The sequence below is a fragment of the Micropterus salmoides genome, unplaced genomic scaffold (genome assembly GCF_014851395.1).
Source record: "Micropterus salmoides isolate LMB-PRFRI ecotype aquatic unplaced genomic scaffold, ASM1485139v1 Ms_hic_scaffold_12, whole genome shotgun sequence".
In the NCBI taxonomy this organism is placed as follows: domain Eukaryota; kingdom Metazoa; phylum Chordata; class Actinopteri; order Centrarchiformes; family Centrarchidae; genus Micropterus; species Micropterus salmoides.
The window spans coordinates 13,763,851-13,786,873 of record NW_024040263.1 but is presented as its reverse complement, the minus strand read 5'-3'; the positions used below and the strand labels follow the sequence as shown (position 1 = coordinate 13,786,873).

General features: G+C 40.2%; 1 protein-coding gene and 1 non-coding gene across 2 annotated transcripts; one reads left to right on the top strand and one right to left on the bottom strand.

The window, feature by feature from the left end:
* The first annotated feature begins 5,178 nt into the window (after positions 1 to 5,178).
* On the top strand, positions 5,179 to 21,009 carry klf3 (Kruppel-like factor 3 (basic)). Its single transcript, XM_038713494.1, has 6 exons — positions 5,179 to 5,473; positions 13,548 to 13,608; positions 14,041 to 14,569; positions 15,728 to 15,872; positions 18,648 to 18,814; positions 18,920 to 21,009. The coding sequence occupies exons 2-6, from the start codon at positions 13,567 to 13,569 to the stop codon at positions 19,099 to 19,101; spliced, it is 1,065 nt and encodes a 354-aa protein (XP_038569422.1). The 5' UTR covers positions 5,179 to 5,473; positions 13,548 to 13,566; the 3' UTR covers positions 19,102 to 21,009.
* A 1,164-nt stretch (positions 21,010 to 22,173) lies between these two features.
* trnap-agg lies at positions 22,174 to 22,245 on the bottom strand. Its single transcript has one exon. It is a non-coding gene; the product is annotated as a tRNA-Pro (tRNA).
* Between the last annotated feature and the right edge of the window lie 778 nt (positions 22,246 to 23,023).

Sequence of the window (23,023 nt, the reverse complement as noted above, 5' to 3'; positions counted from 1 at the left end):
TAATGAGCAGTGAACCATCACATACCCTGATATCCTGGAACAGTGACCTGTTTTGTGTGTTAGGTTCCACAGAAACAAATAATTTCAACAGAAGACAACATGATATCACACATCCCACCTTTAAACAAATAAACGCGTAGCAAACACACTCAACCCACACACATGAAGAGTAACTGCCAAGTCTTGTGATTCCCCACATTCCTCTGGATAAAATACCTGTGATGTCTACACAATGAATTGTCCTCTCTTACATTCATGCACACACCCACAACCTGATGGACTAGCTGAACTCTGTGGAACTTGGAGTTTGGTCAAACTGTACCTGTGTGAGTAAGAGAGCAGCGCTGACGACCTGTTGACCCAGAGGGCCTTATTTTCTTTCAACACAAGGCCAAAGGTACCACAAACCTTTGAGCATGAGATTCATGTTTTTATTTCAACCCATCTGGACTACTGGATTGCATTTTATGTTGGCATTAACCATGCCTCTCTCTCACACCTACAGTTTGTCAAAAACTCATCTGCTTGTCATTTAACTGGAACTCGCACGCATGAACACATTGCTCCTGTCCTGGCCTGACCGGGTTAAAAACCGGAGGCAACCGCGCTTTTTCAGCAGCAGCCACTAAACTATGGAATGATCTCCACAGGTCAAAATGGCCCCCGCCCTTGACACCTTTAAATGCAGTCTGAAAACTCACTTTTATTCCCTGGCTTTTAACCCAGCATGAGAGCTGTCTGGTCTTCTACCCTTTGATTGTCTCTGAACCATTTGTTTGCGTGTTGTCTATGTTTTTATGTGTTCTATGTGTTTTTCTATGTGTTTTATGTTTTATGCATCAAATAGGTGTCGCAAAAAGTAGGACTGTAAGTCCTAAAAGTGGGTGGAAACAATTTTAAAAAGTATTTAAAAAGTCACCCCAAACCAAGGTTTTTAAGAGAAAATGTCCCAGTAATTTAAGGTAAGCTACAGACTTCAGTGTGGACAGTTTCTTTGTGTGGGTCTGAATGTCATGTTTTGGTTTTGATCATTGTGATGGAAAGTAAAGATCCAGAGAGAAAGAGAAGTAGAAATTGAGCGTTTGTGCCTTTTTGGTAACTTCCTGGATCCCAATGTTTGCACATAAGTTACAGACCTTTACTAGTATGATCATCATGATGGAAAGCAAAGATCACGAAATCAGAAACTAAGCAGTTATGGTGACTTGCATCAGGTAAATTTGAATTCTGTCAGAATCTCAAGTCAGACAACACTGTTCAGACCTATCCCACAGATGTAGTATTAAAAATTATAAAACAGACTTTGCTGGCAAATGCTAGCCTATACCAAACACAAGACCTACAGCAAAGTAAATACTTTAGGAATTCAGCAAAATGACACACTTGATACGTATATGCCTAAAATAATGTAAATTCTTACTTCTTGTTCCTGTCTAAAGTTCCACAGTATATTGTGCAACATCTTGTTCTCCCTGAGTCATTTTTGACACAGAAACACAGTTGACTTACCCGGCCCAACCAGCCCTCCACCATGCTCCCATCCTGCACTGTAAGACATCTCCACATCTCATGCTCCACTTCTCATGCAAATGGGGCTGGGTAAGCCTGAGCAGATATGTGTTCAAACTTGAAAGGCTGACACCTAAACTAATATAGAAGTCATCCATGAAATAACAGCTGTCATATCACCACTGTCTTGTTTCAACAGCCAGCTCCGCAGCAGCACCCAGGGCTCACCTCGCTGATCAGAGATCATGGAGGACAGATGCCACCGTGTGTGTGTGTGTGTGTGTGTGTGTGTGTGTGTCTGTGTGTGTTAAGTAAGGGTTTTACTCCGATCCATCTTTTTTTTCTTTCTCACAAAAATGGGGAGTTTATAATCCTATGAGCCTTGAGTCCTTCCACACATGTAACGAAATTGGGAAATAGCTGCATGCATGTTAAAAGCATAAAAAGCAATACAACAGTAGATAAGTCAGTAGAACATTTAATATATACAGAGCAATATAAAAATGAACAGAAATTAAAATATTAAAGAATGCATAAAAAGCAATATATAGGTAAGTGATAATGCAAAGTGAATCCAATGAACAAGGTGTACTGTGCTATAGTGAGTTACTTTCTATATCAGCTCACCTACAGGAGTGTTTTGTTATGAGTGTTGGCCCCTTGCCAAAGATCAAGAGGATAGAAGTGTTAACTGGAATTACGTTTGAAAGGTTTTAATGGACGCCTGCCAATCAGATGTTCACTATGGCTTCAGAATAAAACTGCATTACTCTGGTCAGCAGCATGTTGTAGGCTACATGTCAGTTTCATCATCATGAAAAATACAACTGCATGGAATGATTTTTGAACGTAAGGATGCAGAGTCTTCAAAAAAGAAACTCCCTTCAACACAGCCCTGATAAAACTAGTGTTTTATGGCTAACCTGTAAGCAAATGTCGTACAGTACATGGGCGTACAGTATTAAAAACGTTAAAACGTTTTAACATTACTCTGAATGTTAATACAGATAAGCGGTTCCAGCTGTGTTTTCCTCAGCCGTTGTTGCTACAGCGGTCTGTGTGACTGTCGGACCTGAAGGCTCTGTGAGTGGGCGGCTCGCCGGCCTCACTCCTCCCGCGGGTTGGCGCAGGCTTCCCCCGCCGCCACTTGCGGAGCTCCTCAACTCCTCAACTTTCAAGCAAATTTTTTTTCATAAAACTGTCAATATTCGAAATCTACACAGCTGATTTCCCACCTCAAAACTTCTCAAAAGTGGATTTAGTGATGAAATAATGTATGAAACTTGTAAAATATAAAACTTTCTGCTGCTGGCCTGACAATTCTCTCTGACCAATCAGCAGTCTGTCTTGTTTTCACGTCACATTTTAGTATCGCCTCAGTGCGCTTGGAACCTCGACGGAGGTGATACAAAAAAGTACCTGGTAGCAATTACAGGTACAACTTTTCCACAATGGAAAACCAAAAAAAAAGGAGAGTAGGGTGGAGGCAAGTCGAGCTGGTACCATGCAGTGGAAAAGGGGCTAAACATGACTAAATGAATGATAATGTTGCTCAAAAACTGCTGGGTATGTAAATAAGAACTGTTTGCTAACACATTTGGCATATCAACAATATGTTAGTGTTTCTGCTGCATTTTTTTGTTGAATTGCTTTTTGACTTTTATAACATTGATTTACAGTGGTGGAGTATAAACAGACCATTTACTCAAACATTTTACTTATTTGTTAGTTTACTCCCGGCTGCCATTGATTTTCTTCCACCTGATATGTCGCAAAGAAGATTAGCTTGTCACTGGTGTATTTTCAACATTCACAGTAACACATTTAATATTTGAGTGACTTTAATGTATGGGTTTGTTTCAGTAGTCATCAAGGTCAGTAATACTTTCACTTTCCTCAGTGAAACTCTTTGATGTACAGTCTGTGCAAAGAGTCAAGGGAAAACAAAACAATGATCTGAAAAGCCTCAAGCATGAGTTGGGTGTTGCTTCTCAGTGGGATAAACTAGTAGAACACACTTTTTCACATTACATGGATTCATTTGTTTCAGTGTTAATACCAAAATATTGCACAATGGGTCTTGAGTGTGAAGCATAAATATTGATGTTATGGCTGCATGCAGTTTAATTTACAATGGGTACTGATTTAGATCAGTAGTTAAACTGTTGACATGGGCTGTGTTTGAGGTGTCCTGAAACATAATTTTAATGTGCACCTGTCAGCCAATCAGAAACGAACATTTTCTGCACATGAAATTATATCATCTCTGTTTTTCTCTCTGTTGTGTAATTGTCACTCCCGCACACAACGGTAATGCAGTTCCTCGTAAGAAGAATTTTCTTGTCACGGCCTCTTCCTTCTGCATACACAGTATGCAGTACATTTGTTAAAGCCTTAATACTTGAACTTTATGCTACTGTGTATTTCCACACTACTGCATTTCAAGAGTCAAATGTACTTTTTATTGTTACTTTGTAGAATAAAATTTAGTGTTGACTTTATTAGGTACACCTGTACAATCTAATACAATCCAATACAACTGTTCTGCCATTAAGGCGACTTTTATGATGCCTCTAATATTGACACTGTCATAGAGGTGTTAATTAAATCATATGTTTTAGCAATAACAAGATTCTGATTTTATGCATACTTTTGAGATAATTAACTAATAATACTTATTTGCTTTTAAATAATATTTTAAACAAACAGAATGTCGGCACACACATATAAAGTCTTTTTGTTAATTGTAGGCAAAAATGAAGGTGTTTCGGCTTGAAGCCATCATCACCTTAATCAAACCAGCAGAAATGACAATTTACTTTTGCTGTGGTATTACTATTTCTGTATAAGCTATGTAAAAAATAGCAGCAGAAGCTTTTCATCACTTTTTCCTCAATGCATCATTCAGGTCAGGGTGCCACATTTACAGTGGTATTAAAGGCATTCCTATACTTAAGTGATTAGTGATCAGTGATCAGTGATTATTAGCAAGTACCACATTCACAATAGGCTACTTGTTTTTTCAACCAATAGTACAAAATTCTGAATTATTAAAAATAAATTGACGTCATTAAAAAAATTAAAAGGAAAAGCAGCAAATCCTCACATTTAAGAAGCTGGAAGCATGGTATGTTTTTGCATTAAAAATGACAATGATCAAAATAGGTGCAGGTCAGTGGAATAAGTATGAATTAATCAAAACTTTCGGCTCTATTTGTCTTCATTTTGTAAAGTAGGCTTAACTCAAGTTATCAAATAAATGTAGTGGAGTACTACAATATTCCCTTCTGAATTGTAGGCTACTAGCTGTGAAGTTGCATGAAACAGAAAAACTAAAATTTGTAGTCTACTTATAAGTAGACATACAGTATGTAGCCTAATCTACTTGACTGCAAATGTGGCACACTGAACATTTAAATTGTATTAAAACACAAAAGCGACACCGTAGCCCACAGTTTCATTAACAACAGGTCGCTGCTTTTGTTAATAATGAATTGACATAGGTGAACTTTTGAAAAGAAGCTTTCAACACATACACACACACACAGACGCGCACGCACTACACACACTGAACGCACGCACACACGAGCTGGACCACCCCGCCCCGGTCCCGCCCAGCTGCCCGACCCCACGGACAGATCCACGGCGAATCATGTGACAGCAACAGTTTCTAAACGACAAGACTGGAGAGAGAAAGAGACACTCAAACACACACAGAGGGAGAGAGAGAAAGAGGGAGTTTCGTAACTTAGGGAAGTTTTGTGGAGCCATCGATCACCGGAGCGTCTTGTTTTTTTCTGTGCCTGATGTCAGTGACACAGCGGAGGGCTGATTGTCGCCTGCGCCACTTTTTCTGCGGAGTTGCCTAATTGAGTTTCTATCAGAGAGGGAAGCCTTTGCTCTTCAGCCGGGTAGCTGTGAATCTTCCGTCTCTCCTTCCGGATTAGACCACTACGTCCGAGAAGTAAGTTTGACACTGTGATCTTCCTCTGCTGCGGTGTGTGCCCGACCAGTTTCTGTTGACCCCGGCGAACTGGTCTTATTTCCTCTCGGATGTGCTGCGGTAAAGCCAATTGCTGCGTGGTCTTTTTAAAAGGTTAGATGTGGTAGTAGATGCAGTAAAAGAAGACTTTATTATGGGAAAGCGGTAGAGAAGTCCATAAATTCAGAGTTGTGGGTCTTATTTTAATGAGATCAAGCTGCTTTTGTCTGGTTAATTTGCCTAATTAGTTCATTACTCAAAGTTGTTTTTATGTTAGTTTATTGATTTATGTGTGTGTCGCGTGTTTCACGTTGTGAAAAAAAAAAAAAAAGTAATGGCCATGATCTTATCGCTGACCGGTATACCAGATGTAACCCGACAGCAAGGCAGCAGAGAGTCAATGCTATTTATAGCCTTTTATATAACACAGTGTTGTTTAATTAGGCTAGTTAAATAAAAAAAAAATGCAGGGAGGGAGACTTAGAGAGTCTGCTGTAGTGATGTGTCTCCCTCTATGTAGTTGGTTCCTCTCTTTTTCAGTGTTAATGACATTTAACAACCTGTGAACACATAATGTGTGTTTAAATCGTGTTTAAAATGGTCCGGATTTAGAGATTTAGTAGTTTGTGTGATCAATTAGAAATCAGTTGATCTGGGGGGTTTTTTCGATTGAGAAGTGTCTCAGAAATGTCCCCAAACATTTTTACAAATTGCCTATTACAAGTTCTGAGTGACATCTTTAAGTGATTTTTATCCACAATATGAATATAATCAATTAAAAATAATATAAAAGAAAGCACAAAAGCAGAAAATTTCACTTTGGAGAAGCTGGAATCAGAGAGGATTTGCCGTTTTTGTTTAAATAAACTGAAAGATAGAGTGATTATCAAAACAGTTGCAGACCTTCTGTCATGCTGCTTGTTGATTGATTGATTGCTTGAGCTGTAGATCATATTGACAGGGCATCAGTAGCCTAAAAGGCCGAATGTGATGCTGATGCAGAATCAAGCAGTGGCGGGTGAGAGAATGAGAGATGAGCTGCTGCTGGTGTTTGGCTGAGTACAGTGTTACACACATCTGGCAGGTGTGTGTGTGCAGGCTACAGTAACAGAAAAAGAGTGTCTTTGTCCTCTCTTTTCACATATTTAACAATACACATCTCTTTCTCTCTCTCTCTCTCTCTCTCTCTCTCTCTCTCCGTCTGTGTGTGTGTTTCTCTGTCTCTCCCTGTTTCCTGTGCTTTGTTTCAAGGCTGAGGCTTGCGTCACACATTCCACTTGGCATATGAAGCCCTTATCCTGTTTAGAGCCTGGAGTTAGAGAGAAAGAGGGAGAAAGAAAGGAGAGAGGGATGTGGATGTGGGGGGTGGACGGGTGGAATGAGGGCGACTTCTCCCTCTCTCTGCCTTTGTTTTACTTTACTCTCTTCTCTTGCTCTTGAAAAGTTTTTTAAAAAAGCAGGAGAAAAAGATGAGTTCACCTCTCTTTTTTTAATTTATTCCTGTATTTATTTGTCTCTCATTAGAGCTGACACGCATTTATGCGGGCACGCCCCAAATACCCCACCCACCCCTACGCCTTCTTTTCCTGAATCATCATGCTGATGTTATCTGCTGGAACAAAATGTGTTTGAGTGGGTACACACACACTGCTCAAAGGGCATGTCCTAGGGAACATTAGGGCTAAACATTAAACTCCTGAATGCAGAGTAGTTGGTGATTCTCCATTAGAAGTTAAGGAAATAAGGACACTGTCCACAGACAGCCATAAACGTAAAAAGCTGTAATTTGTTACACAACTTCAAATGCGTGCCAGCACACGCACACACACACGGCTGTGTAAAAGCACACACACACGCAGATGTGCTGTGTGTCTGTTGCCGCTTTTAAACCACTGGATTGAGCCACTGTGACTGTGTGGCTCTTTCTTACCGCCACCCCACCCCCTCCCCATGTTTGAGGTTCATTGAAGTTTTGTCATATTTTGGTCAAAACCCACTTCGTTTTCTTCCCCATTTGTGTCTCTGCCTTGTTCTTTCCACTTCCATTTTGACATAGTTTGGTCAGAACGGCTGTTTTCTTTGCCCTGTCTCTCCTTCTATCCCCCCCTCTCTCTTCTCATTCTTTGGGTTGGGAGGTGCAGGGGGAGGGGGGGTTCAGACAGGAAACCGCAGGCCCCCTGCAGCAGCACCCCCCCATTTGGCTCCTCTCTCCTCCTCCTCCTGCTTCTCTGCTTTACACCCCCCGACCCATCACGCAGTGTGGAAATAATAACAGTCAGACTAAACTCTGAGGGCTTCCGCTTCTCTCACTTTTTCTCCCTGGCAGCCTCTCTCGTTCTCTCCTTCCATCTGTCCTCAGTTGTCTGGAAAGCCTCAAAACTCTTGCTCTCTTTGACAAGTAGGGCTTGAGGTGTGTACACGTGTGCGTCATTTGAGCCTTATGTCAACTCCGCTGTGTCTTTAAATGTGTGTACCCGTGTGTTTGTATGTGTGTGTGATGATGGATCCTGTTTCCTCTCCCCTACTGACGGCCCCCTCTGGCTTCTCCCCGAGGTCTCCAGCCCCACAGTCTGCTGGAGAGGAGCGCAGAGGGGCTACGTGCCTGTGTATGTGTGGGTGTGTGTTTGGGGGAGTAAGATGAGGGAATAGGAAGCCAAAATAAGAGGATAGGGGGCTTCAGCAGGGGCCTTAAAGTGAGAGGAGTCAAAGTCAGAGCATGTAAGGTGTTATTAGGGGAGTCATAGAAGTGAGGTAAGAGGTTGAAATTAGGGGGCAGGGAGGTAGAGTAGGGGTTGAGAGCTTGAAAGAAGGAGAAAATCCTAGTGAGTCAAGGGCAAACAGATGGCGTGTGGAACAATAAGAAAGTACATAGGAGGTGAGCTCAGAAAAGGAAAAGTAAAGCACTGGAATATTAGCTCGCCACCTTGATGAGTCATGTAATTGGGATCTTAAATAAAGGACAATCAGTGCATTCCCTGAGGGGTCTAAATAGGTAACACGGTGTGAGTCAAGCTGCAGTGCGTACATGAAGTTTTACCCTGCAAGCGGTGAAGTGTGACAGTGCTTGAGTGCTGTTTGAGTCCTGTGATTTGTGATTAAAATGACAGTCAGGTGTAAGACAGGTAAGGTGAGACTGACAAGGTAAAAGAGGTGATAAAGTAAAGGAGTCAGAAGCAGAGAAGTGAAGGCTGCGTGCATGTGTGTGTGTGTGTGTGTGTGTGTGTGTCTATTGCGGCGTGTTCCTGGACAAAGACGTTGTCTGGAGGTTTCTGGTCTCTCTGGTGATCTCATCATCTCCAGCCTGTTGCCATTAGTGTGTGTGTGTGCACAGCCCCATTTGTGTGTACGTTTGAGCATGTATGCGTGTCTGTAATAATTTAGTCCTTTAGTGATTTAGTGTGTGTATTCTGTTGAGCTAGCAGAAACTTGGTGTGCGGCTGTGAGTGTGTATAAGTGTGTGTGTGTGTGTGTGTGTGTGTGGTTGAGTTAGTAGCCAAGGACTCCAACCCACAATATTTTCCCCTTCAGTCATGTTGTTTTATATCATTCATAGAGAGGGAGAGAGAAGGAGTGTGGGGTAGTGTGCGGTTCAGATAAATACAGTAGTTAAGACTTGAGTGATTGCTGAGGAGTGACTGAAGGAAATGTGTAGAAGAAGATCAGGAGGGTGAGTCCAAGGGTGGATACAGAGAGAGAGAGAGAGAGAGAGAGAGGGGCATAGGAAGTGTTTGCTGAGTGGGTTGGGGTTGAGTACACAATGGCACTACTGACCTAGAAGGGCAATATTTGCAGACCACACTTGACATGCACAAACACACGTAGAGCACGCAGGGAGAAAAATACTCCTCAACAACCCAGGTGGGGCTACTTATTTACTGAAAAGGTGCAGTAAACACTGGCTCCTTCACTTCACAGCATGTGTGTCCTTTGATTTTGGGAATGCTCTGATGAAGCAGAGATGCAACAGCTGTCTGATTTCTACTCTCTCAGAAAGAGGTTGTTGTCTTCCATCTTATCTGTTTGACCCGTTAAAAAACTCCACCTGTCAGGGGATCAACGCAACTATTATAGGTTTGCAACTATTATTATTTATTATTTATTCATTTGTAGATTATTTTTTCTCGTTTAGTCTGTAATCATCATCATTATCATTTGGTTAATAGAATTCCTAACGTCTTCTTTTGACGGACCTGCATTTCAAAACCTAAATTATTCAATTTACCGTCAGAGAAAGGAAAGCAGCAAATCCTCACGATTAATTAAATTGGGAATTTGGTGTGTTTGCTTGAAAAAGAACTTTTACTAAATTATCAAAATAGTTACTGCTGGTTCATTTTCTGTCAAATGATGCCATCCACAGATCAACAAGCTCCAGCTGCAGATTTTCTTTTCTCTCCCGAGGCTGGGTTGTGGAGGTGTACTGAGGAAGATGCTGCGCAGCTAAATTCATTTTATTTCCTGTGATTGTCTAAACTCTCTGTGTCTCATTGTATTTATCCTTTTATGACACACCCCAAGGGAAAGTTGGTCTATAGTTGGTCTTTTTCACAAGGACCATCTAAAAACAAATGATCTTAATGATCTTTTGTTTCTGCTGCTGCAATGTGACCCAGATCTCTGTCACCATCACCAAAATTGCTCCGTGTTTACTCAAACCAATGACAAGCAGATTTATCTCACTAAACTGGTATTACACTGGTAGTATTGTGTCCAAAAACTACCTGCAACCACCTGCACATGAACCAGTTTGTGAGAGGCTAAACTGCATGACACGTGAACCCTGAGAGGAACGGTGTTCCCATCACTGCATGTGTGCCGAGTGCTGCAGGGTTTTAGTCCTGTGTTTTTATGACAGATGGACTTAGGCAACTGATGTTCTAAAAGATAATTACGGAATTTTCTTCAACGTGAACATATATGTGCATTTGCACATAGAAGTACACGTGACTCGTGTTCACAGGAACACTCTGAGCCTAGATGCATTTACTGTAAGTGTAGTTTAAAGGAGGCCCCCGAGGTCCTCATGAGGTCATAAATGTATGTTTGTGTCTAATGGATGTTTTCTTGGTTTTACATGCACAGCACCTTATTGAAGTAGCTTGTAATCTGAAGTCACAGGTTTCTGTTTATCAGGCTACAGTTTCAGAAATGATTTTCAGATCAGTTCTACACATTTGACAACCTGTCACCTTCGTGAAACAATAGTGATAGCAGCAGCAGCAACTTAAGAAATGTTGATGTGGCCACATAATGGCAAAAAAGCTTTCCTATAGATGCTGTTCATCAGCAAATCTACGTTTACATTTTGTCTAAACAACTTTTTTTTTTTGCTGGGTGCTAAACGATCAGTCGATGCTAATTAAGTGTTTTTATGTAAATGTTAACTTTAGTCCCCCGATTTAGCATTCGCAACATATAATTACAAACTATAAAGTAATTGTAAAGCAGTTATAAGGACATTTTAAGTCTTTATTAATGTACAGTATTTGTCAACAATTATAACTTCTCCTATGAAGTTTTTATGATTTTTATTGAAAATGATTACACCCGTGTTTTACTATATTGTCATTCATTATCTGTTAATACACCAACATCCAGTTATCCACAGGAAGAGTTATAGTTACAAAATGCATCAGTAAACACTTAATTTTACTATGTGTTATAAATCAGTTATTATATAAACTAAAATATACAAAAATACATTATAAATAAATAATTAAATTAGTTGAATGTTTAGGTTTTTGACTGTACAGACAGATCAAGGATTTAAAGATTTGAGTACTATATCGATAATAATCGTTAGTAGCAGTTGTACATGTTAGACTAGAACCTTGGATTGGAGGCTGTGACTAGATTATATTGTCTGGGCCTGCTTTCAGGTGCTTTCCATCAATGATACTGTGTCTCCATGTTTGCATCTGTGATTAGTTGTGAGTCAGGGATGTGTCTTTTGCAAAAGTCCTACTCTTTCAATACAAGTACTTCCTGCGTTGCTGTTTCGGTAGCAGAGGGGAAATATTTAAATATGAAAACAGGATAGACACAAGGTGTGGGGACTTCCACAGTGGCCACTGACTTTCCAAACCCAAACAGTCTTTTGGACATTTTGAATTTTGTGTGTATTCGATGTATTCACACTGTACACTTACAAGCTGAGAAGCAGAAAGGTTTCTTCTTTTGTCCTTTTCCAGTTTCGTAATCTATTTGTTTGCTTCAAACCTGCAATTTTTGTCACCTCTGTGTGTGATTTACAACTACAATAGAACAACTGCTTGACCTCTAGTTGAACTACAATACAATACAAACCCGGATTAGAAAACACACCCTCAAAGACATATGTACACACACACACACACACCAGTCCTCACCTGACCACAGTCTCTTTGTTTCTTGGAGCCGGGAGAAGGGCGAGGCGTCATGTTCACACCCTTCCTGACCCAGCAAGCAAGCATCCTGCTCTCCTATTGGGGTGTGTGTGTGTGTGTGTGTGTGTGTGTGTGTGTGTGTGTGTGTGTGTGAGAGACACAGAGAGGAGAGACGGCCTGTGTTCTAGCCCATTTGTTAATAATTAAAGGCTAACTTGTCTCCAGACTGTGGACTTTAATCAGGACACACACACACAGACTCCCTAAAGGTACATTCTTTGACAGTTCATGTTGCCTTAATGCTCCAGTGAACACACAACCATGCTCATAAACACACTCATTTAGACACAAACACGGAGTCATCCCAGCTGCACCTGGCTATTCAAAGTCAAGGTAACTGGAAGCACCTTTGAAACCTCACACGCTCTTGATCCAAACTCTTACAGGCCTTAGTAGGTGTGTGTGTGTGTGTGTGTGTGTGTGTGTGTGTGTGTGTGTGTGTGTGTGTGTGTGTTTGAAATGTATAAGTCACTATCACTGTCTAGTTTTTGACACCGGACAGTTTTTTTTTTTAGCCACATCATACCTGCAAGTCTCGCAGAACGACACGTTGTTCTGCATTGTCTGTTTTTTCAGCTGACACCCGCGCTGTTAATTGTTTTTTTACACGGCCTGACAAACTGTTAGACGGACAAAATTGGCAGTGTGAGAAAGAAGAGCTTTTAGTGGAGATGGCAAAAAGTAGACAGGAGGAGAAGGTGTGACAGAAAACGTTGGCTATTTCGGCTATTGTCTGATGTGATTTACTGGAAGTAAGGTCGAGAGCGCTGACTCACACTTCAGAGACTTTTCAGGCACCTGTACTTAACTACAGACCCCTGCCTAGCCTTCCCCTTGGTGGTTTATTTTTCATCACTTCTCAAATGTGTGTGTGTCTGTGTGTGTGCGCATATACTTGCAGTGAAAGTAAGATCATTTTATAATTTACTGGTGTTATTTAACTGTAAAAGATGAAAACAAGAAAATTAAGCAGGGTTGTGGACAGGGTGGAATGTAACATTACATTTGCTCAAGTACTGTTCTTATGTACAATTATGAGTATTTCCATTTTATGCCACTTTATATTTTTACTCCACTACATCTACAGAGAAATGTTGTACTTTTTAGCACTTCATTAATCTGACCGCTATAGTCACTAGTTACTTTTCATGTTAATATTTTACAAAAACACAAGATTGTTAGAGATTAAACCTGTGGTTCCCAACCGTCTGTCTTCTTACGAGAAAGCAGTGTCTAGCTGAGGCCCACTGTCATGTTTCAGATGTTAGTTCCACCAGAGAGACATTTCCCCTCTAAACTTCTCACATGGCTTCATTTAAATAACTGTTTTAAAGCCAGAAGAGGTGACACTGCTATATTTTCTTCTCACCTCCATTTTTCATCTTACGACCCCTTAGATTTATCTTGTGATCCTTTATAGGGGCACATCCCCTAGGTTGGGACGTGGATGGAGAACTTCTTCCACCACTGGTTATGGATCATTACTGGCGTCCATGTTAAACAATACTGAACATAAAAATAAACAAAATCCCTCTTAAGTTAGTTAAGTGTGAGCTGAGTGTGTACATGTTGTGTATTAATTATATTAATTATGTGTACTGATGGCTGCATGTGTGTGTTTTGTCTTGTAGGAGCCTGGCCTGTGCAGCCATGCTGATGTATGATTACCCTCTGAAAACAGACATGGAGACGGTGAGGCACATGTGTTGAGTTTTGGGTGCTTGTGTGTGTGTGTGCTCCCTTCATGCCTGAACATGTTTTTGATGTCATACAGTAACTCTGACCTACAGATACACTTAACACACACCTACACACACGTCCGCTACGTGTCTAGACAGACTGGTTCCCACATTCCATCTCTTCCTGGACAAACAGCCTGCTGTACAGTGGACATTTACATACAATGGGTACAAACACTGCCAGGCAGCGGGCTAATGAACACACACACACACACACACAGACTGCACTTAACCATCCCACACATAGCTGGGTTCAAAATTTTTGGCTGTCTGTAGCTGTTTGTGTGGCAGAAACATGTTTTTCACTGTACAGCGGAAATGTTTAACTCTCTGCTCTTTTGTCACTGCTTCCTTCTTCTGCATCCTCGCTTTCTCTCTCTCACAGTCATTCTACGCTTCGCTAGTGAAAACCCCGGAGCCCTACGGAGTGATCTTCTCCCACCCCACCCACCTGTACCACCCCACACACATGCATGCATTCACACAGACCCACACTCTGAGCAACCCCACACACACCCAGATGGAGCCTGTGGATCTGTCAGTCAGCAAGCGCTCCTCCTCCACCTCTTCTTCCTCCTCTCCTCATTGCTCCTCCGCCTCCTCCCCGGCCTCCTCACGCAGCTCCCCGCCTTCCCCCTACAGCTCGGCGAGCCGCGCTTCCCCGCGCAGCTCCCCCAAACACTCCCAGCTGCGCTCCTCGCCACCTATTCCTTCACTTCCTTACCCCACCATGGGGGCTCCTCTTATCAGCTCGGGCTCCGGGGTCATCCAGGGGTCAGGGGTCATGGTGCCTCCGGTCATGGTCCCTCTGTCCATCCTCTACCCCCCGCCTCTCCACCTGCATCAGCAGATAATGGTGAGCTCACCTGTCGCCAGTGATGACGACCATCATCGAAGCAGGGAGCACAAGACAGGTGAATCCTCATTTTTGGTTTCATTCAGGTTAATTGCAATTTCTATTCAATTTCAGTTCAGTTGGTTTTAGTTTTATTAACATGACATAATCTGCTACTACTGTGTGTTGCTGAACAAATAAATTAAACAAATAATTACCATTCATTTACAAAAATCAACCATTTAAATAAAAACAGGAAATAATACCCATTTATCTTTATACTTTATCAAAATACAGGATGTTGTTTTTCCAGATATTGTATGAAAAACATTTCTTCTTAAATGTATATTTTTTTTTTTTTCTTAAAATGAGGAAGTTCATTTCCTCTGCTGTTAGAATATCAGTTTCAGCAGATTCTTGTTTCTTAGGGAAGCCATGGTTTTGTTTTTGTTCTGTTTTCTGTGGTCAGATGGAGGTCACTGACATTCAGAGGTCACCATCTCTGAATCTCCTATATTTGATGCACATAGAGAATAACAAAATGCATACATAATTGACGGATACAAATCAAATCAATATCAATAAAATAAATATTAGTTTAAGCTATATTTTGAATATTTTCACCACATTACCTTGCTGTCAGACTGTCCTTTTTGTACGCAGAACTGAAGCATTTCTATCAGCCTCCTCAAAGCCCTCATCAGACTCCTCGTTTTACCTCACAGGACACGGGAGTTGCTGTTCTAGCGCGGCCTTGATTGGTTAGTTTGTGTTATTGCTTGACTTTGGTATTTTAACATGATAATTTAGATCCAAACTAACAATATAAAAAACACCAAAGTCACACAATCAAGGCAGCGGTAAACCAGCGACTCCCATGTTCTGCAAGGTAAAATTACTGTTTTTGTCAAAGGAGGCTAATGGCTTTAAGAGCACATAAATTAATATATGGCTTCAGTTCCCTTGTTGGAAATGGCTGTGTGACGGCAAGTTAAAGTGGTGAAAATACTCATAAAATTAAAATGGCATTGATTTTTTTCAAGGGGAGCCTTTTTTGTAGGTGGCTAGAACACATTGCTGCCATCTACTCTGGGTAATACACTGACTATGGATAAGCACCTCATTCAACCCCACTTAAAAAAATCCAAACTAACCCTCTATTGTGAATATTTCCTGACCAAGCTGCAGCATTGACCATACTGAACAGCTCTCTCTTGTGAATATTTTGTCTACCCAGTTCACTCTACGAAGCCCCTGGAACTGCGAGGCGACACCCATGACCTGCACAAGCCAATCAAAACAGAGCCTCGCCATGAGCTCGCTCAAGAACTCCACAGCCACGAGATGAAATCATCAGTGATCAGGATATCACCTGAATATGGGTGAGTGGTACACATACATACGTACTTGTACAAATTTTGAAAGACACACCATAGGTTTTACAAGTTTCACTGTCTGCTGCTGAGTTTCCCCTTTTACTTTATATGGAAACGGCGTTCAGAGGCTTATTTTCAACTGAATCCATATCTGTTCCTGTTTTGATTTTTTTTTTTTTTTAGATTCAAGTACCTGGTCTCTGGCAATGTGGGCAAAGTTGAACTTTTTATGCAACAGTCATTCTTGAGAAAGCCTTGCTTTTGTTTTGAAATCATTTCCCCAACAGTGGTAATGGTTGCTAAAAATGTATTAAGTTCACATGAGGTAAGAAAACCTGCATAACGAAAAACCTGTACAAAGGTATCCAAAAGTATGATTTAAATCAGGAAATATCTAGAGACTAAAAATATTACCAAACATTCAGTAAATAATCCAGACATCTCCAGATAAGTTCAACCAGGACGTTTGCATTTCGTTCTTTATCTCCCACCACTCTTTTCATTTTTCATTTTCATTTATGGAGTTATATTTGTGTCTAAATTCTGTGTGTGCAATGGGACATTTTGAGCACAGAAAGAAAAAACATTTTTCCAAGCACACAAATTATATTTTGTTATGAAATTAGTATCAAAGCAAAGAGTAATTTCATTTGTGCTGTTAATTCATCCACATAAGTGCACAACATCTCTCAGTTTTAGTCATTTGCCCTTCCACAAAGTCCCTGTTCTGTACGCTCTCAGGTTTGTCTGCACATCTACTTAACATGACAGTTACAGTGCGCAACAATTCCAGTAGTCAGTCATTTCTATTTCTCCAAGTCTCCAGTCCGATCGCTAGTATTATATGTCATTTGGGAAGTAGGGAAAATATATGTATACATAAAAGCGTAACTTAGGTGTGTAAAACCATTTCAGTACTCAAAATGTCCCGTCTCATACTCAAATATAATGCCATACATTTCTTGTCAAGTCGGTCACGTATCTTTAAAATGCAAAACTGTTCCAAAAATACTTTGGTAGAGATTAGAAGACAAATGGTTAGCACTGTTTTCAAGAGACACTTAGGACAGTAAGCACTAAGACAACTAAGAGACACTTAGGACCAGTAACACAACAACTGTCATGAATGACACATGACACTGCACTGTGTGGGGTGTGTCAGATTCCTTCATTCCACTTGCCGTTTTTTATTCTGTCATTTCCTTTCTCGCCCCTCAGCCACGCCTTTCGTTACAGCCACTTCCCGGTTCTTCTTCTTAACATCCTTCAAATCAGCCACGCACCTTCACAGCAGCCATCTTGAACTTCCTCCATTCCTCTTCCTCCTCTTCTCCCATATCTCCTTTCTTTCTCTCCCCTCCCTCCTTCCTTACTCAGCACTTCCTGTATTTTTTCAGCGCTTGTTGTCTGGCAGCTCCTACTCCTTCTTGCCCTCCTCTTCTGACCCCGTTCCAGTTCCCCCTCTCCTTCCTGTTTCCTCCCTCTCTCCTCACATCATCATCTGCTAGCTTTGTACCTCCGTGGTTCTTCCTCAACACAGTAACCGCTTTTTTTAGGAAGAAGTAATTGAATGTTGGTTATACATGTAATAGTCAGGGAATGTTGCCAGTTAGATCTTGCTTGTGTGTGCATGTGTTTGTGTTGTGTGAGCTGTCGTTGCCCTTGCCAACTGTGAAATAATTGGACCCTTAAGAAAAAAAAAAGTGGATGTATCTTTCTCTGTCATTACCTCTCCTATTGAAACACATGAACAACGTAAATGTACTGTATGTATAAGGTAAATAGGTGAAGTTTGCTAAATGTGAATAATAATGATGTGTTGGTCTAAGTTTGTGTGCTAACCTAAACGCACACTGACAGATGGGGACTCATATCACTGTAGGTACAAAAATGAAGGCCCGCGCGGGTCAGGACTGCTTTTTCAGGGTTAAGACGTCATGGTTTTAGGGAATGCATTTATTTCAATGAGACGTCCTGACGGGGATAGTGGAACAAACGTGTGTGTGTGTGTGTGTGTGTGTGTGTGTGTGTGTGTGTGTGTGTGTGTGTCGCAGGGGATTTTCTGCACATTCCTTTATGCAGAACTGATCTGCAAGGGATTCATATTTCAACACTTGACACCTGCTCTCAACTGCCACTTATACACACGGACACACATTTTAATGTGCAGAAAGATAACTCCTTCTTGTTTTCTTCTTTGACTGTGAAACACTTGAAAACGTCTCGCTTTTCTAGTCTCTGCTCTTCTATTCTTTTGTACTCTACTCTGTTAATCGTTTGATGGACTTTAATGTTGTACTTTGGCACAGAAAAAGCTTTCACAACGCATTCACACACTCACAAGAGGCAGAGTGTTAGAAATGTAATCTGCTTAGGCTTGTTCAAGTTGGAAAGAGTGTTGCCAAGTTGCATCTACTATTTCACCGTTTCTAGACTTCTAGACTTCTTATTTGTCTTATTTTTCAGTATTGCACAACAGATTTGATCAAGTTCCAGTGAGTGAATTTGTTGAATGGTTAAATGAAAACAACAACCGTGATAGAGGTTACAGGACAAAGCAAAGGCGTGGTATAGCCTGGTAAGGGTAAGAGATGTTTTATTTTTCTACTTCCTGACAGGTAGCAGTTGTTATTGCATGGGAGAGAAGCGGCCACCAAATTAAACTTGCATTTAGATTTCAACATCATGAAAGAGGTGGCTGTGTTGGCCCTCTGCTGGTCAAATCAGATGAAGCAGCAGCAATAAACTCTAACATGAATCTCTACTCTGTGTCTCTCCTAGGGCCAACAACCCATCAGTAATAGTGCATTCGGGCACGCAGCATCCTGTCCCTGCTGACTCTCCTGACACACTGAAAAAGAGGCGGATTCACCGCTGCGACTTCGCCGGCTGCAATAAAGTGTACACCAAGAGTTCCCACCTCAAAGCACACCGCAGGACACACACCGGTAACTGTTTTGATTCACACACACAAACTGTTCAAACATTTTTTATCCTTTACAAGCATTTCATTGATCATCTTCTTTTTTTTTTGTTCCTCTCTATATGTGCAGGTGAGAAACCCTACAAGTGCATGTGGGAGGGCTGCACGTGGAAGTTCGCCCGTTCAGACGAGCTGACAAGACACTTCCGCAAGCACACGGGAGTCAAACCTTTCCAGTGCCCTGACTGTGAACGCAGTTTCTCCCGCTCCGACCACCTGGCTTTGCACAAGAAACGCCACCTCCTGGTGTGAAACCCTCCACCGGGCATTTTGAAAAAAAATTCGGTGCTGGTTTCAATGTTGTACTTTACCACTTTGACTTCAAGCTGGCCTTCTGCATTGGACTCCGACAGGGAGTGGGGGAAATGTTCCTTAAAGTGCAAGTTTAGACCCCCTTCACCTCATTGCGTTCGTCAATTTTTGATCCTATCTACAGATTTCTCAACAACTTATTTTGACCTCCTAATAAAGTTGTTGCACCAGACATCTGATCAGCTGCGGGAGGTCCAGACTTTTTTTTTAAAGTGGCTGCAGCATCTCAGCTGGCTTGAGAGCAGCGCCCTCTTATGGCCTAAGAACCAAACTGCATTGACACCGCTCTGTTTTAACCACGGACACACACTGCATGCTCATGCTTCATTTTATTTTTTTGCAACATCAGCTTTCATTTATCTGCATGCATTTAAGTAAAGATTGTGGACTTCAACGCACACACACACACACGTTATTTGCTAGCTGGGCCAATATAATGTGAAACTTTCCAGAATGTATCATATCACACCTACTGTGCATCGTGTCATATAATCTTTCTTTCGTCAGCGCAGCTACATACCTGACATAACGCTAATACTAACTCCTCCTTCATGGAATCACAATAAAACACCACACACCGCATCTGCCTCTACAAGCTTACATCATGAAGTGACAAACAACAACAGGTAGCTAATGCTCGCTTTCTCTTGTACATGCACACGTTTGACAGCACACACAGCAGAAAACATGCACTTAGTAAAAGCAGCTCAGCCTCGGTCTGGTGTGCTTTTTTTTTTTGGTATTTGGGTTTGAGAAACAAAAACAGGGGACTCTGGGTTTCTTTCATTCATTTGTCAGAATGAAGTGTTTTTTATGTTTTCATTCAGAAATGTGAAAGTTGCTGCACAGGGGCATTATGGTGTTAGTAAGGGGGTAAAAAACACCACTCAGTTGGTTTAAGGGTAGAAGCAATGAAGTGTCTTATGTCTTATCAATGTCTGATATCAAGTTTGTGTATATGAACTATTGTTTGGTTTGCGAATTGACACCGTGGTAGCCTTTTTTTTATTGTATGACACTTATATGGGAGTGCAAAGCAGGGAAATTTGCTCTTAAATTTTTTGTTTTTCACGAGCAGATGAGTTTTATTCCAGACTGCCCTAAACTACATGTTATTTGAAAGAAAATGCTGTTTAATAAAACATTTTCTTAATTGAAAATCATACATTTTTAAAAATGCCATCATGATTTTACTACCGGTTTTTACAACTTCTGGAGAACAAAATAGTTTTGTTTATATGTTTTCGTTTATATAGTGTCTTTGTACATGTCTCCAATGTGCACTTTACATATATATATATATATATATATATAAAAACATTCCCAAAGCTCAACATTTATTAATCACACCAGTTTTTTCTACTCAAAGATCTGCTGGTCAGTTTGATCCAAAACATTTAACAGGTTTCTTGGTTTGTCATTTTCTAATCATGTAAAACCTGAAGAAGGTGTGATAATAATTAATGTGATAATTTTATTCACATGTACACGCACACCGAATGTAGCGGCTCAACTGATCTGCGTTTGCCCCTGGATAATCTCTGCTTGTAAATGTTTTTTGTATCTCTGCAAATATAAGTTGTAATATATATATTTTATAATTGATTATTAGACTGAAAGGGCAATTAAAGGTTTTTATTAAGCATGATTTTGATACTCATAATAATGGATATTTTACATTTCTATAATGTTGTGTCTATAATAAACTCTGTCTCTTTTTAATCTAAATGTTGGCAATTCAAAGGGAACATGTTAAACTGTGAACATATAAGTATAGAGGTCTATCTGCAATTTTGCATTTATTTTAAAACAGAATATTCATACCACTTAATAAACTTATTGACAATATTTGCATATGTTGTCTTGTGTTAATGGAGATGTTAAAAAATGAGCTCATTGCCAGAAGATTAATTCACAACTATTTTGATATTTTCCTAATCAAATGGCAAACATTTTATGGCACTAGATTCTCAAATGTGAAGATTTCCTCTCAGTTTTATTATTATTTTAGTTAAATTACTTTGGGATTCGCACTGAAGGGATGTCTTCACCTGCAATGTGGCCCTGGATGTAGAGCTAGCTAAGAGCTAATAAAAGCTAATATATATTATAATGATTCGTGGTCTCAGTACTTAAGGTTTTTAAAAAATACACACACAGAGGTAATGGTAGCTTGTAACTAAGTACTTTCAACGTGTGTAAGCAACTGAGAAAAACTGCAATACAAAATATAATCAACTAATAAATTATTACATATTTTTTATACATTTAGCTACCCAGCAATACACAAATAGGTGAAATTAGCCCCACCTTTACCAACTACAGCATTAGTGATGCACACATTACAGTATAAATCAATCATTTTAATCCAATAATATAAAATACTGAAATGGGCCATTCTGCATAATGAGTACTTTTGCTTTTGGTTTGTTTCATTTTAATGCTATAATTTTTTTACTAGTAACAGAGTATTACCACACTGGTAGGCCAAGGTAAGTAAAAGATCTGAGTACTTCATCTACTGCACACTGGCACACTTTTGGGGCCTTACCCGAACCATAACCTAAACTTTATCCTAGTCTTAAAGCAAGTCTTCACATAAAATAGAATACTTTACATCATAGGGAATTGCATTTTGTCCCCATAAAGAAAACAAGTCCCTATAATTTGACTGTGTAAACAGATTTATACAATGTTAACCGTCCACTCACACATACACACATACACACACACACAGTATATCCACTTTTATGAATAAAAATTCAATAGAAAAAGAGAACACAGGTTATTAGTCAGATTATTTTTTTAAATTATGATAGGATATGATTTTTTACTATTTTGTAACAACTTAAAAAATCACTCAAAGTTCACGGTGAGATGTCTCAGAATAAGAAATAGAAATGAACACGCAAATATTCACAGTATAAAAGGGGGAACCGTATTTTGTGGTTTTATAAGACTATGGTCTCGTTGTGTATCGATCAGTGTGTGATCTAAGAACCAAAGAAATATGGGCTCGTCCGGGATTTGAACCCGGGACCTCTCGCACCCTAAGCGAGAATCATACCCCTAGACCAACGAGCCACGTTGGAAGCAGCAGCAGAATATAGCCTATTAGAATAATAGATTTCAAAATTGGAAAATGATCTGAGAAAACTGTGTTTGACATTGCTTTTTTTTCTATACTTATATATAATAGACTTGCTGTTTAACTATTAGAGCCGAAACTCAACGCCGCGGGAACATATCAATTGTGTTTCCTACTCACACATGAGTATCCAGGCGAGGCAAGATGATTCACTACTGCCTACCTATCACACCGTGTGTTCGCTGATCAGAAACTCTTCTCATCATGATTGCTACGTGATTTAGCCAAACATGATGCGAGCCTCAGTTATGTAGCCTAATAGTTGCATTTTTTTTTTTATATACGTGGTTCTCACAGGACAGCGACGCTACAAGCATATGATGATGTTACAGAATAATATGCTTTGCTGTAGATTAAACTACCCGACAGTACATAAAGTACTTAAAATTGCTCAACTTTAAACAACTACAGCAATAAAATACAACATGTAGAGTAATCATTTACCCCAAAAGATGACATACGCCCACAATAAAACACTGAATGAGTAATTTTACTTTTGAAAGCCTAAAAGTATATTTTGCTACTTATATTTACTTTTACTTAAGTAAGGATTTGAATGCAGGACTATTACTTTTAATGGAGGTTGTTTTTTTTGTTCGTTTTTTACAGTGTGGTATTAGTACTTTTACTTATCCAAAGGATTTACTTCTTCCTCCACTGGTAAACTCTTGTCTTGAGGCTGTAGACGACGTCTGCTCCTCAGGCGGTGAATTA

What these genes read in the sequence shown, in the direction of transcription:
- klf3 (XM_038713494.1), top strand. Translation starts at nt 13,567, where the DNA reads ATGCTGATGTATGATTACCCTCTGAAAACAGACATGGAGACG. An exon ending in AGGATATCACCTGAATATGG is followed by an intron (nt 15,873 to 18,647) that starts GTGAGTGGTACA and finishes TGTCTCTCCTAG; the next exon opens with GGCCAACAACCCATCAGTAA. An exon ending in ACACCGCAGGACACACACCG is followed by an intron (nt 18,815 to 18,919) that starts GTAACTGTTTTG and finishes CTATATGTGCAG; the next exon opens with GTGAGAAACCCTACAAGTGC.